This window comes from Solanum stenotomum, chromosome 6 (assembly GCF_019186545.1).
Source record: "Solanum stenotomum isolate F172 chromosome 6, ASM1918654v1, whole genome shotgun sequence".
NCBI lineage: Eukaryota > Viridiplantae > Streptophyta > Magnoliopsida > Solanales > Solanaceae > Solanum > Solanum stenotomum.
Genome location: NC_064287.1, coordinates 40,166,892 through 40,179,082, shown reverse-complemented (window position 1 = coordinate 40,179,082; position 12,191 = coordinate 40,166,892). Strand labels below are relative to the sequence as shown.

Genomic DNA, 12,191 nt, shown 5'->3' with positions numbered 1-12,191 from the left:
TTAAATCAAATTGCTTCCTTGCTAATCTTGTTCAATTTTTTCACAATTTTTGGGCAAATTGAACTATCAGACTTTGCAACCCACTCTCTTCTTGTACATTCTTTTCATCAACTTGTTTTTTTTTTATCATTTCTAGCATTGTAATAATAGCTTTATCTCTAGCATCAAGTATATACCTAAAATAAGTGCTACATTAGTAATACATATTATAAACTAATAACTATAACAACTACATACTCAGTCTAATCTCACAAGTCATGTCTAAGGGATAAAGTGTGCATAGACCTTACTCCAACTTAACATACATTAGTCGATAAAGGTGATCAACATAATAACAAATAACAGACAACAACACCATCCTAACAAGAAACTTATTAGTCAATATTTCCAAAGACAACCTCAGCCTGACAATGTAACTTATGCAATTACCTAAAGGCATAAATAACAACGTGATGACCAAAAAATAAGTGGATGAAAGTATTTAATTAATTACCTGTTAAAGCTTTCACACAAGTTGTTGAGTAACATATCACATTTTGTATTTGTCTAAACAATGCTCTAGTCCAACTTTGAAATGGCCTTTCTGGGTTTTTGAAACACTCTCTTGCCGCTTTGTCCTCTAGGTCATGTTCTTCCATGCATTTCTGGAAGATCACCTTGTTGCTTGCCCTAGCAGGATTCCATACCAAATCCTTCAAAACTTTGCCTTTATGTTTTTGCTTGAAGTTCTGATACATGTGTCTAACACAATTTCTATGTTCAGCTTCCGGAAAAAATCTTTTACAACTCCAATCAGACCCTACATAAGAAACAAAGTAGTAACATATGTATTTTAAACAGAAAAAAGAACAAAAAGATATAAAAGATTTTTACTCACTTTTTGCCTGTCAGACATAAAGGCAATGTGGTGACTATTTATGATGTCTAAATCATATCCAAGAATGTCAATAAACTAGCTCCATGTTTCTTTACTCTTTGTTTCAGCTATCACAACATAAGTAACTGGAAATATACAATCATTTGGGTCTATTGCCACGGCAAATAATAAATTTCCTCCGTATGTGCCTTTTTGCCAGCAACCATCTAGGCTAATTAATGGCCTACAATCTGATTTAAAAGCTTCCTTGAGTGCTCTCATACACACGTAAAATCCCAAGAATTTTCCCCCATATGTCCAAATTACAACATTAGATCCAGGATTAGATCTCAGCAATTCAGCTCTATACGATAGTAGCTTGCCATATTGAAGACCCTCATCACCATAAATCCATTTTAATGCTTGATTTTTAGCCCTCCAAGCCTTCAAATTTTCTATAGTATAATCAAAGTCCTTCCTTACTATTTCAACAATACCACTAATGTTCCAACCTGGATCAGCTTTAAAAATATTCAAATACTTTCTAGCAATGTACTTGGGAGATAAGTGGAAATTATCAAACACCTTAGCACCTTTATGTTTCAGATAAAGTGACTTGATCTGAACAGTTGGATCACACTTATTCACTTTACTAGCATAAATTCTAAAGGGGGAGCCATCAACCTTACAAATACAAACCACCCTCTGTTGATCATTGGGTTTAAAACGTAATTGCCTTCTTTTTCTAATACCCAATTCCCTACAAGCTTCTTTGAATTGCTTGAAATTCTTAAACTTCATCCCTAATTCAAATATAGGGAAATTCTTGTTTTTACCTTCATCATATTCTTGACCATTGTTTTCTCCTTTATCAGATTGAATATCATCATCATGCAATTCATCTGAATATGCATAATCAGATTCAGCATCAACATTTTGTAGAGGTACTAAAATTTAAGAGCTAACTGGGACATTGACACTTGCATTTTTGGGTCTTCCTCTAAGCTTCTTGACTTGTTGATCGTCAATAAGAACTTGTTGATCGTCAACAAGAACTTGTTGATCATCAATAAGAACTTGTTGATCGTCAACAAGAACTTGTTGATCGTCAACAAGAACTTGTTGATCGTCAACAAGAACTTGTTGATCGTCAACAAGAACTTGTTGATCGTCAACAAGAACTTGTTGATCGTCAACAAGAACTTGTTGATCGTCAACAAGAACTTGTTGATCGTCAACAAGAACTTGTTGATCGTCAACAAGAACTTGTTGATCGTCAACAAGAACTTGTTGATCGTCAACAAGAACTTGTTGATCGTCAACAAGAACTTGTTGATCGTCAACAAGAACTTGTTGATCGTCAACAAGAACTTGTTGATCGTCAACAAGAACTTGTTGATCGTCAACAAGAACTTGTTGATCGTCAACAAGAACTTGTTGATCGTCAATAAGAACTTGTTGATCGTCAATAAGAACTTGTTGATCATCAATAACATCCCGGAAATCGTCATCTTCATCGGACAAATTATAGTCTGGATCACTAAACTCCTCATCCACTTCATTAGTTACATCACCTCTAATACCTTGTAAAACAACTTTCGTTGACTTTTCCTCAATTAAAAAGTTTTTGTCCACACCATTATCCTCCCTATTATCAACTATTGTATCTTCAATGCCGATATCGCTAACAACTTCCAAATAGTTTGAAAAATGCAGTTCTAAAGCCTTTGAAGTTTCAGGAAAACATGAACCAGAACTCTGAAATAAAAAAGATAGAAATAATACTTAGCATTAAATATTTACTTCATACTAATAATAGTATAATCATAAAAAAATAAACAAGTCACTCTTACAAACGAATAAATATTAATCCATAAGAATAATTTATAGCCTGAATGAAAGAAAAAACCATATAGGCTAAAGCATGAATTTTTAATTTTAGAGCACTGAAATGGATACTAAGGTTACAAAGACATTAGATAATCACAACCTGGTGCACGAAATCAACAATGAACTAACCTTCTCTAAATACAGGGGAAAAAAATTAGAATACAAAAAGCCCTAAACCCATTTCGAGATTCTACAATAAAAGGACAATATAGTTAAAAATTTATATTTTTTACCTCATTTTGAAGTAGGATTGGTTTAGCAAGTGCGTAGTGGTCCCTTTCGTCGGTATTAGAGGCTTGTTGGTGCAGGGGGGACCATTCTGTTACAGATTTCATCACATTATTCCTCGAAGAAATGAAGGAATCCATTGTTTATGAAAAATTTCAGCATCAATAACCTTTAAATAGACTTTACAACACCTCTTTGTGGATGAGAATTTTGGGAGAAATAGAGAAAGAAGTAGAAGAAGGAAGCGGGAGATTTGGGCAGAAATAGGGTTTTACTGTTTAAGATGAAGACAACTTGTAGGTGGGTTGGTATATTGATAAATTAATTTTACAATTTCATTTATTTGTGGGGTCCACGAGGACATGTCATAAAAAATAATTTATTTTGCCAAGTCAGACTTATTTTGGTGATAAATATAGTTTAATGATTTTAGAAGATAAAAGTGGAAAGTTGAGTGATTTTAGTGATACAATATAAAGTTTAGTGACTTTACAAGATAATTTCTCATACTTCAGTGACCTTTTAAGATATTAACTCTACACATTACACAATATAGGGAAGAGAAGAGAAGGTAAGATGTAGCAGACCTTATTCCATATTTGTGCGGTAAATTAATATGGGAGTTAAATTTTTTATTAAGGGTTATAAAATTATGATAAAGTAAATACAAAAAGAAGTTAAAGAAATTTAACATTTATTATATAAATATAAAATTAATTTTAACCTTATATAAATTATTATAATTTTTTACCGAAGAGGATTTACCTGGCTCCCTTCCTTAAGAAGAAACTATTTTTTCTCAACTCAAGAAAATCATTAAACATAGATAAGTTATTTTCTATTGGATCCTCCACTCAAGAAATCTTGCGGGACATAAATAATTTGGAAAAGTATATCCTCCCGTGAAGTACTAAACTATCTATGTGTTGCTTTACTACCTTTAAATATAATTATTTCACATCATATGAACAATCTCTTCGCGTTAAATATAATTTTATCTTTAAAAATTTAAAATAATGGATATTCTTTTGAAAATATAAATTTATGGGTCAAATTTTACATTTTTAAAAATTTGAAATTCCACATCCTACTTTTTGGAAGATTTAAAATTTGAAATCATGATGTGAAGTTGAAATTTGTGCGGATTTCATAAACAAACACTGATTTGAAATCAGGCTCCCACATCTTATAGCCAAACACTACGTTTGGACTGCAATTTGGAATCATGATTTTAAATCTCAAATTCTCCAAAAAGTAGAATTTGAGATTTCAAATTGTAGAAATCTCATGTAATAAATAATAATAAAATTAATTTAAGAAAAATCTGTAGTTTTAACTTTTTAAGGGAAAAAGTGAACCAAAATGATGAATGAAGAAATATTTTTAGCAAAATAAATGAACGAAAGTTATATATATATATATATATATATATATATGCACTTTTGTGTATTTTCAGTTCATCAATTCATTTGCCACATTTCTCTAATGGTAGTTTATGCTCCTTTTCTTCATGATGACCCCATTAGTCCACCTAGGTGAGCTCCCCAAAGCAAAATTAGTGCCAAATCTAGATAGAGGAGCAAAATTTGCGATAAATTGATAAAAATAGTTGAGCATAATACCTCAAAATGGATATGTAGTTGATAGTCTGATGTAGGGGTGATCAAAACTTTCACCAAATCGTAAATCGAGTCAAATTCATAAAAAACATCTAATTAGTAGTTTGGTTTGACTTTATTTGATATTGAAGAAAAAGAATCCGACTATATTGAGTTGGTTTGATTTTAATATTAAAAAGTTAATTCGAAACCAAATCCATCCGACATCATATATATAATTTTTAAAAATTATTTTATACATAAAAGTATTTACTTTGATATAATTTATAAATATTTCTTATACATTTTCATAATTTTTATCTTTTAACATTTTATTTCAAGTTTGACTTAGAATTTTGAAATTTGTCCAACAAAAATTATATTCCATAGATATTAATAATTCTAACAAAGCTTAAATCAAAATCAAATCAATATTGTTCCTAACAAAAAAAAAATCTCATATACAGAGAATGACAGTAATATTGAATATTTGTTCTTAGTTATATATTGGTTAGATGTATTTTAGCATGATTCATACTTTAAAATTATGATCATTTTTATTTTGACTTATTTATTTGCAATATTTGTTTTTGTTGAATATTTTAGTGTCATTACTCGTATCATATTTTTGTGTTATTTTTTTAAGAAACACCTTAGATAAATATATTTTAGTAAGACTAAATAAATATTTGAAACACAAGTTAATTCCAAGTTTGAAAAATCTGAATTTACTGGTTTGGTGTAGATTTAAAAATCCGTCATAAATAGTTTGGTTTGATATTTAAAAAAACCCTAACCAACCCGATCCATGTACACCCTTAGTATGATGTGTGTACTGAGGTGTGCTTGGAGTTTGAATTAGGAATCTCAATGTGTTTTGAACCCCTAAAATATTGAGCCAACCTCTAATCTTGAGCGGAAAAATGACCAATCAAGATTTGTTGATGAAAGAAGGTTGTTTGTATTAGGCAAATATGATGTTCAGTTGTAAAATGACACTTGAACTAAAGACAGTTCTGATGATAGCTACATAATAAAGAAGTCTTTTTCAGTACAAAACCTCAACAACATTTTTCAGAAATAGTAATTTATTTCATAATCATCTCAAGTAGGAAATACAAACTACACAAAAATCCTTGCTTCATTTGACCTAAAACTGTATCAACCATTCATTTGGCTGAAGAGGAATCAAAAGGTTGTAATTTTCCAAAACCTCTTACATCACCATACCCCCATCAATAGTTATAACCTACAACAACATATAATTGAAACATTAACATCCTCAATGACAACAAATTCTGCATTCAAACATGAACAAGCTGTATATAGATGCTAATATTATATTAAAACCTGGCCAGTGATATAATTTGATGCTGGATTAATGGCCAAGAATTCCACAACTCCAGCAACTTCTTCTGGTTGACCATACCTTCCTGCAAACACATTTAAGAAGCAAGCATGAAAATAAGATCAACTCTAGGGGATCATATAACAACAATACTACTCAAAGTATATGCACTATTCCTGACTCAATCTAAAACAAGCTGAGGTCGACTATATGAATCCTCACTAACTGTGTCGCTCAATCTAAGCTCATCACAGTCCAATTCCAATATTATACGAAATGAAAAGAAAAAAAAGTACTATTTAGTTATCTATATTTCGACAGGACTAAAATACTCCTAGTAAACACATTATCTAAAGTAAATGTACTAACATGGTTAAAACTTAATCACAACTAATTGACATTGCCTACATAAATCTTTTATTTGTGCCCTAATTTTCGCTAGGTCTGCATGGATTCCAAGAGATTGTAGGTCCTTCAAGACAACTATCTTTCATGTAACTACTTCGTGTATAATTTGAAATACTGATTTCAATTTAGAAGATTGATTTCACGGTTCCTCCCATAAATTCTGGGATAGGTCTCCTACCTAAAGGAACAAGCATAAGCAAGCAGCAGAACTATGAAGAGGCAGGAAAAAATCATGCCTGGGGAGTTTCACGCTCGAGACCTATCATCTATGTAAAATAGATGAGAGCGAGAATGAGCTCTAGTACAGAAAGCCACACTACTAAGCAAAGCTAACCAACGTTATTAAACCTTATACGACTGCATTTCTTTTTCCTCATCAATGATCAACACATGTGAGGCAAGTATACTCTCTCTCACATGGAAGACCTAAATTTTTTTATTATGAGCACATCCAAGACCTCAAGGTAATGCAAGTGCCCGGACATAGCTTGACGTCATCTCAAGGTGCTGCTTTATGCAGCTCTCACCCTGCAGAGGTTCTCAAGTCCAACATCATTTACAAAATCCCAAGATCTTTAATTGGATACTAGAGAGGATGACTTGGAGTTTACCAACTCCTCATTTGCCATCTCGTTTTTGCTTTGCCAACTGAAGCAGGATTTGTGACAATGATGGCAACAACAATGTATTCAGAGATAGTAGCTAAGTATGTGGAGAGAAATCTGACCTAATGGGATTTGGCCCAAAATCTTTTTCTCGATGTCATCCCCTAGCTTAGCAGTCATATCGGATGCAATGAACCCAGGGGCAACAGCATTCACCTGTTAATGCAGAGGACATATTAGATTGAAACAGAGATTAACTAATGTAACCTGAAGTTTAGCATGTCTCAACAACTTACATTAATATTTCTACTTGCATATTCCTTGGCAACAGTTTTAGTCAGACCAATAACACCAGCCTTTGCTGCACTATAGTTAGCTTGCCCAAAATTGCCAACAAGGCCAACTACTGATGCTATATTGATTATCTTACCCTGTTCACAATCAGACAAATGGTATTAGTATTGGAGATCAAATTTTGAGGTAAATAAATGGTTTTACAAATGACACATAAAATGTCGTCCTGAATCTATATTTGCCGACACTTCTGCAATGAGAAAATTAATTATAAAGCTGAAACAACTTCCCTGCTTAAGATGAGGAAGTACACTTACCCCTTTCCCTTATGAATGAATGGAACTAGAATGATTTTTTTTAGTGGGGAAAAGAAAACCTTTAGCAAAACAAGAACCATAGTGGAAACTTAAAAAGGGTTACAAATCACATGAATAGAAGTACCTTTTTCTTCTTCATCATAATCTTGGCTGCCGCCTGCAAATAGCAAGATGTTTAGATTCACAATCTAAATTTTTGAAACTTACCAAAGTGAATGATATCAATAATCTAAAAGGCACCTGTGTACAGAGATATACACCAGTTAGATTTAGATCAATAACCTCCTGCCACTGTTTAGTAGTCATTCTCATTAATAAACCATCTCTTGTAATACCTGAAATCAAATCATCGGAGAAGTTTCAGTGGGTAAAGAACTGATGTACTAACTAAGAGGAGTGTCTTTTCTATTAACCTGCATTATTTATTAAAACATCTACAGTTCCCCAAGCATCAACTGCCTGCAGAAATTTCACAAAACCATAATTAGAACATGGATTTTCCAAACAATAGGCAACATCCAAATATGCTCACAGTTTTTATCATAGCTTCCACATCTGCTTCTTTGGAAACATCTCCGCCAAAACTAAGAGCCTGGCCACCACATGCCTCAATCTGTTGAAAGAATAGTAATTAACAACCATATGTATATCCCGTTAGGCCATTAAGAAAGAAACTTCAAAGTTAAGATCAACTACAAAATCCAGCAAAGACAAAGGTTAACCACCCCACCCCCTAACTTTCAATAGATGGGGACAACCACCAGTTGTCCTAACTATATTGCACCATATGTGATATTTAGTACATTCACATCATGAAAGATAGTCACTCAGGAGGCAGCACTTCACCTCTTTGCAAACTTCTTCAGCCTCCTTGGATGATCTTGCATAATTAACAAGAACCTGCAACAAGGAATTCATGACAAACCTTTTCAGAAGCAAACATTAAACAAAACGATTAGTGGTAGTCGAGCATAGGAGAATCTGGAGCAGAGAAAGCAACATGAAACAATGAACTCTATGTCTATGTGAATAAGACCTGTATCAAACACCGTTACAAAACTTTTCACTAATTTATAAGACCTGTATGAACTATTCTGTTGAACCCAAAAGTAAAAGAACTGCACTTGTTATCAAGTTTCTCGATCAGAAACTTCATACGTCATGTTACAGTAAGATTTGTGTAGATGCGTATTTCTTGAGTTTGTTTAGCCATGCATACTATGCACTATTAGCATTTTAGCACAGAACAAAGGAAGATAGTCCTAGCAATGCAGCAGAGGGCTTCAGGTCAAATAATTTAGTAGTTACCATCTCTCCAAAAAAACTTGTATGTCCTATCTATTCCAGTGCTTTTCCCATATGAACCATTTCTAAAAATAATTTTAAGAAGCTTTCCAGAACAATGTAATGCTTAGGAAACCGTAGACCAACTAAATGAATTTCGTCGATTTTAATGTTTTCATCATTTCGGGGACTGCTCTCTGCTTGTTTGTACCAGTTACAATTATGTAAGTTTGTTTAACATAGACATATGTTGTACCTTACATCCAGCTTTCCCAAGAGTCAATGAAATAGCTTTACCAATACCTCTGGAAGCTCCAGTAACAATAACAACAGGAGCCTCAGTTTTAGGAGCAACTTGAGCAGCTGCTTGTTCAACTGTGACAGCTTGTGCTTTTACAACTGCACCAAAGCATCAGTATCAATGAATAAAATAGAGTTCTCTACTTTTTTCTTTTTCTGGAAAAAGTAAAGTAGTTTCACATGTAAAAACTAGCACAAAGGCTGTGTTATTAACTACAATTTTTTTGGAAGCAAAAATATTGCCCTAGGGCTTGTAACACTGATTCAGCGTCATAAACAGTTTTCCTCCTCAACCCGAGCATGCTCTTTCTTCAACATACACATTATTAACAAATGATTGAGCGAAAACAAAACTTTATACAATACATCTAAAATTTCCCCAAAATTCGAAACACGATCACTTGTTACGTAAATCATATAGTAAAAGGTATGAGGTATTACCCGAGGAAAATGGATTTTTGTTGTTTGATCTGCATTGCAAGTTGGAGTAGTTTATGGGGTGGAGTGCATTAGACAAAAAAGGTTGCCGGAAATGACAGATTTTGTGGCCACCGGTGTCAGTCATTGTGATTCCCGCTGCCATAATAGCCGATCCAGAAGCAGAGGAAGCCATGGATGAAACAAACAACAAATTCGTAATGCAACAAACTAGTGTATCAATATGTAGGTAGTTGTAGAGTTGGTGTTTCGATATTTTCCACAAAGCACCAGCTGCCTTGCTTTAATAATGGCATTTGCGGGAGGGCGATCAATACAAGGGGTTATTGTTCATGTTGCCTTCGCACTTTTATATGTAACTAGATTCACCGCACGTGCGTTGCACGTGGGTTTGTTCGTCTTGAGGTTGATTGAACAATGTAAATGAATTGGGTGTCGCATGTGATAGTTTGAAGTCATGTTTCTCTGTGAATTATTTTGTTACTGTGGAAAGGGGTATGGTAAGTTTATGTGCAAGTGTCTTTGACATGTATGTGAAGTTTTCATCTCCCTATACATGGCGAAGTTTATTGTCAATGTATATTTGAGTTTTTTGTAATATGACTTTTTATGTTATTATTAATTACGCCATATACTTAGCGAGGTGTGACGCAAGTTAGCTTCGTGTTGTAAGGCATGTGCATGCAATGGTAGTATCCTATATTTGTTGCTACGACACTTATTTTGAATTAATTCTGCAGGAATTAACAGTTTTGTCTGTTATTTTTTGTTCTGTCATGTTTAACATATCCCCTTTAAATAGTGTATTATAATGTAAGTGTATAATTACATAATAGAATATATAGAACTGTAATGCCATATTAGTTCGTTCTATGGTGTTGTTCATATTGTTTTATTTAAAAAGATATGTTAAAGAAAAATGACTGTGTTTTCGAAAAACCGATTAAACTTATGGTTTAAGAGAAATCGGGTTTCCAAAAGGACAGAGTCGCCACTTAATTTTTTAGTAAAAATCAAGAAAAAAAAACAAAAAACTATAAGGTTTTCAAAAGATTTAAACAGATAAAATCAATTGAAAAAGGGTTCGAGTTCAAATGTACATTCCGAGAAGGTGTTAGGCCCTCGGAATGCCCACTAACTTGCGGTTGACCGGCGATTTGACTAAAAGTGATTTTTGACTAATTTTAAAATTTTAACTAAGTAAAAGAACTCATTTTATTTTAACTAATTTTTTTGAAAGAAAACTTTAACTAAGTAAAAGAACTTATTTACTTTAACTAATTTTTGAAAACTTTAACTAAATAAAGAACTCATTTATTTTTTACTATTATTATTTTTATAGCTTTATTTATTTTAAGGGGGAATGAACTAAAGGGGAATTTTCAAAAGGGGAAATAACTTAAGTGACAAGACAAACAAAATTAAAGCTAAGTATAAAACAAAAATACTTTAATTTACATATATATATATATATGAAATGGCCATCTTGAGGATTTTAATTAAATTAAACCATAAGAAATAAAGATGTTAGTTGATATAATAACAAATAATAAGAGCAAGAAATCTAAAACTAAAGTTTGCTCCCAAACAACCATGGACTTTGGCCCATTTTCGCCTCCCTTTTTACCCTTGAAATTCTGTGTATACGTTTAGCGTATACCACTGTATATGGGCTGTATTTTGGTCCATTTTCGTGTATATTGGTCTGTATACCAAGTGTATACAGCCCTCTTCAACTCCCGCAACCTGTATTTCCATTTTTAGCCTTGTATTCGCTGAGTTGGACCGTATATCAGTGTATAAAGGCAATATCTATCTGATTTTTTTCAGCTTTCCAAAATCTGTAAATTTAATTCCCATCCCCTATGCTGCGTGTGACCTGTTCGTCGTCTATTTTAGACTCGATTAAGGGAAGCATGACCCCCGAAATGCAAGGATAGGAAGTGGAGTCCCCATGGACTCGAGCGGGGTTCATATTCGACAAAGAAAAAAAAAAGGAAACATATTAGTGAATTCAATTTTTTCAATGACTTGAGAAAAGAACATATTCAAAGAATTTTAATACCAACTCGATCAAGTAAGTAAACCAAAAACATAGAAGAAAATCACACCAAATTAATATATTAAAGTCTAGGGCAGATTTCATGCAAACATGAAACAAGGAAATAATTTAACATATAGTCCAACTAACAGAAGGGCAATATGAAAAAGCCAGCCCACTAAAATATGCATTTGACCCAAGAAAATGCAATTTGACAAGTAATCTCGTTTGAAGGAAACATGCAGAGACATATAGATAGCTAAAATTTTAAAAGAAAATAAGCATAGCACAACAGACACTTAAATAATCGTGATAATTAATGACAAAGATACGGCTCACAAAGTTTATAAGGAAAACAATGATCAAGACGTCATTTTCTAATAATAAGGATCACGTCACTTCGATGACCTTCTTACCCAAATTAGCAAAGCATTACAAGCAAGAATATATGCTACAGCTGCACACACTTAAAAGAAATCAAACTTTGACAAATCCCAAGCTTCAAAGGAAATCAAAACTTTGACAATATATTGAAAATATGAGCAGACCATAATTTTGAAAAGAAACCCACAACAAAAAAAAGA

The 12,191-nt window shown here is 32.9% G+C and overlaps 1 protein-coding gene across 1 annotated transcript; it reads right to left on the bottom strand.

Moving 5' to 3' along the window:
* Positions 1–5,529: 5,529 nt before the first annotated feature.
* LOC125867388 (3-oxoacyl-[acyl-carrier-protein] reductase 4-like) lies at positions 5,530–9,885 on the bottom strand. Its single transcript, XM_049547869.1, has 11 exons — positions 9,570–9,885; positions 9,085–9,227; positions 8,391–8,444; positions 8,077–8,157; positions 7,958–8,003; positions 7,785–7,879; positions 7,669–7,701; positions 7,230–7,364; positions 7,056–7,149; positions 5,923–6,005; positions 5,530–5,821 (listed from the first exon to the last, which is right to left on the bottom strand). The coding sequence occupies exons 1-11, from the start codon at positions 9,739–9,741 to the stop codon at positions 5,789–5,791; spliced, it is 969 nt and encodes a 322-aa protein (XP_049403826.1). The 5' UTR covers positions 9,742–9,885; the 3' UTR covers positions 5,530–5,788.
* Positions 9,886–12,191: the final 2,306 nt, after the last annotated feature.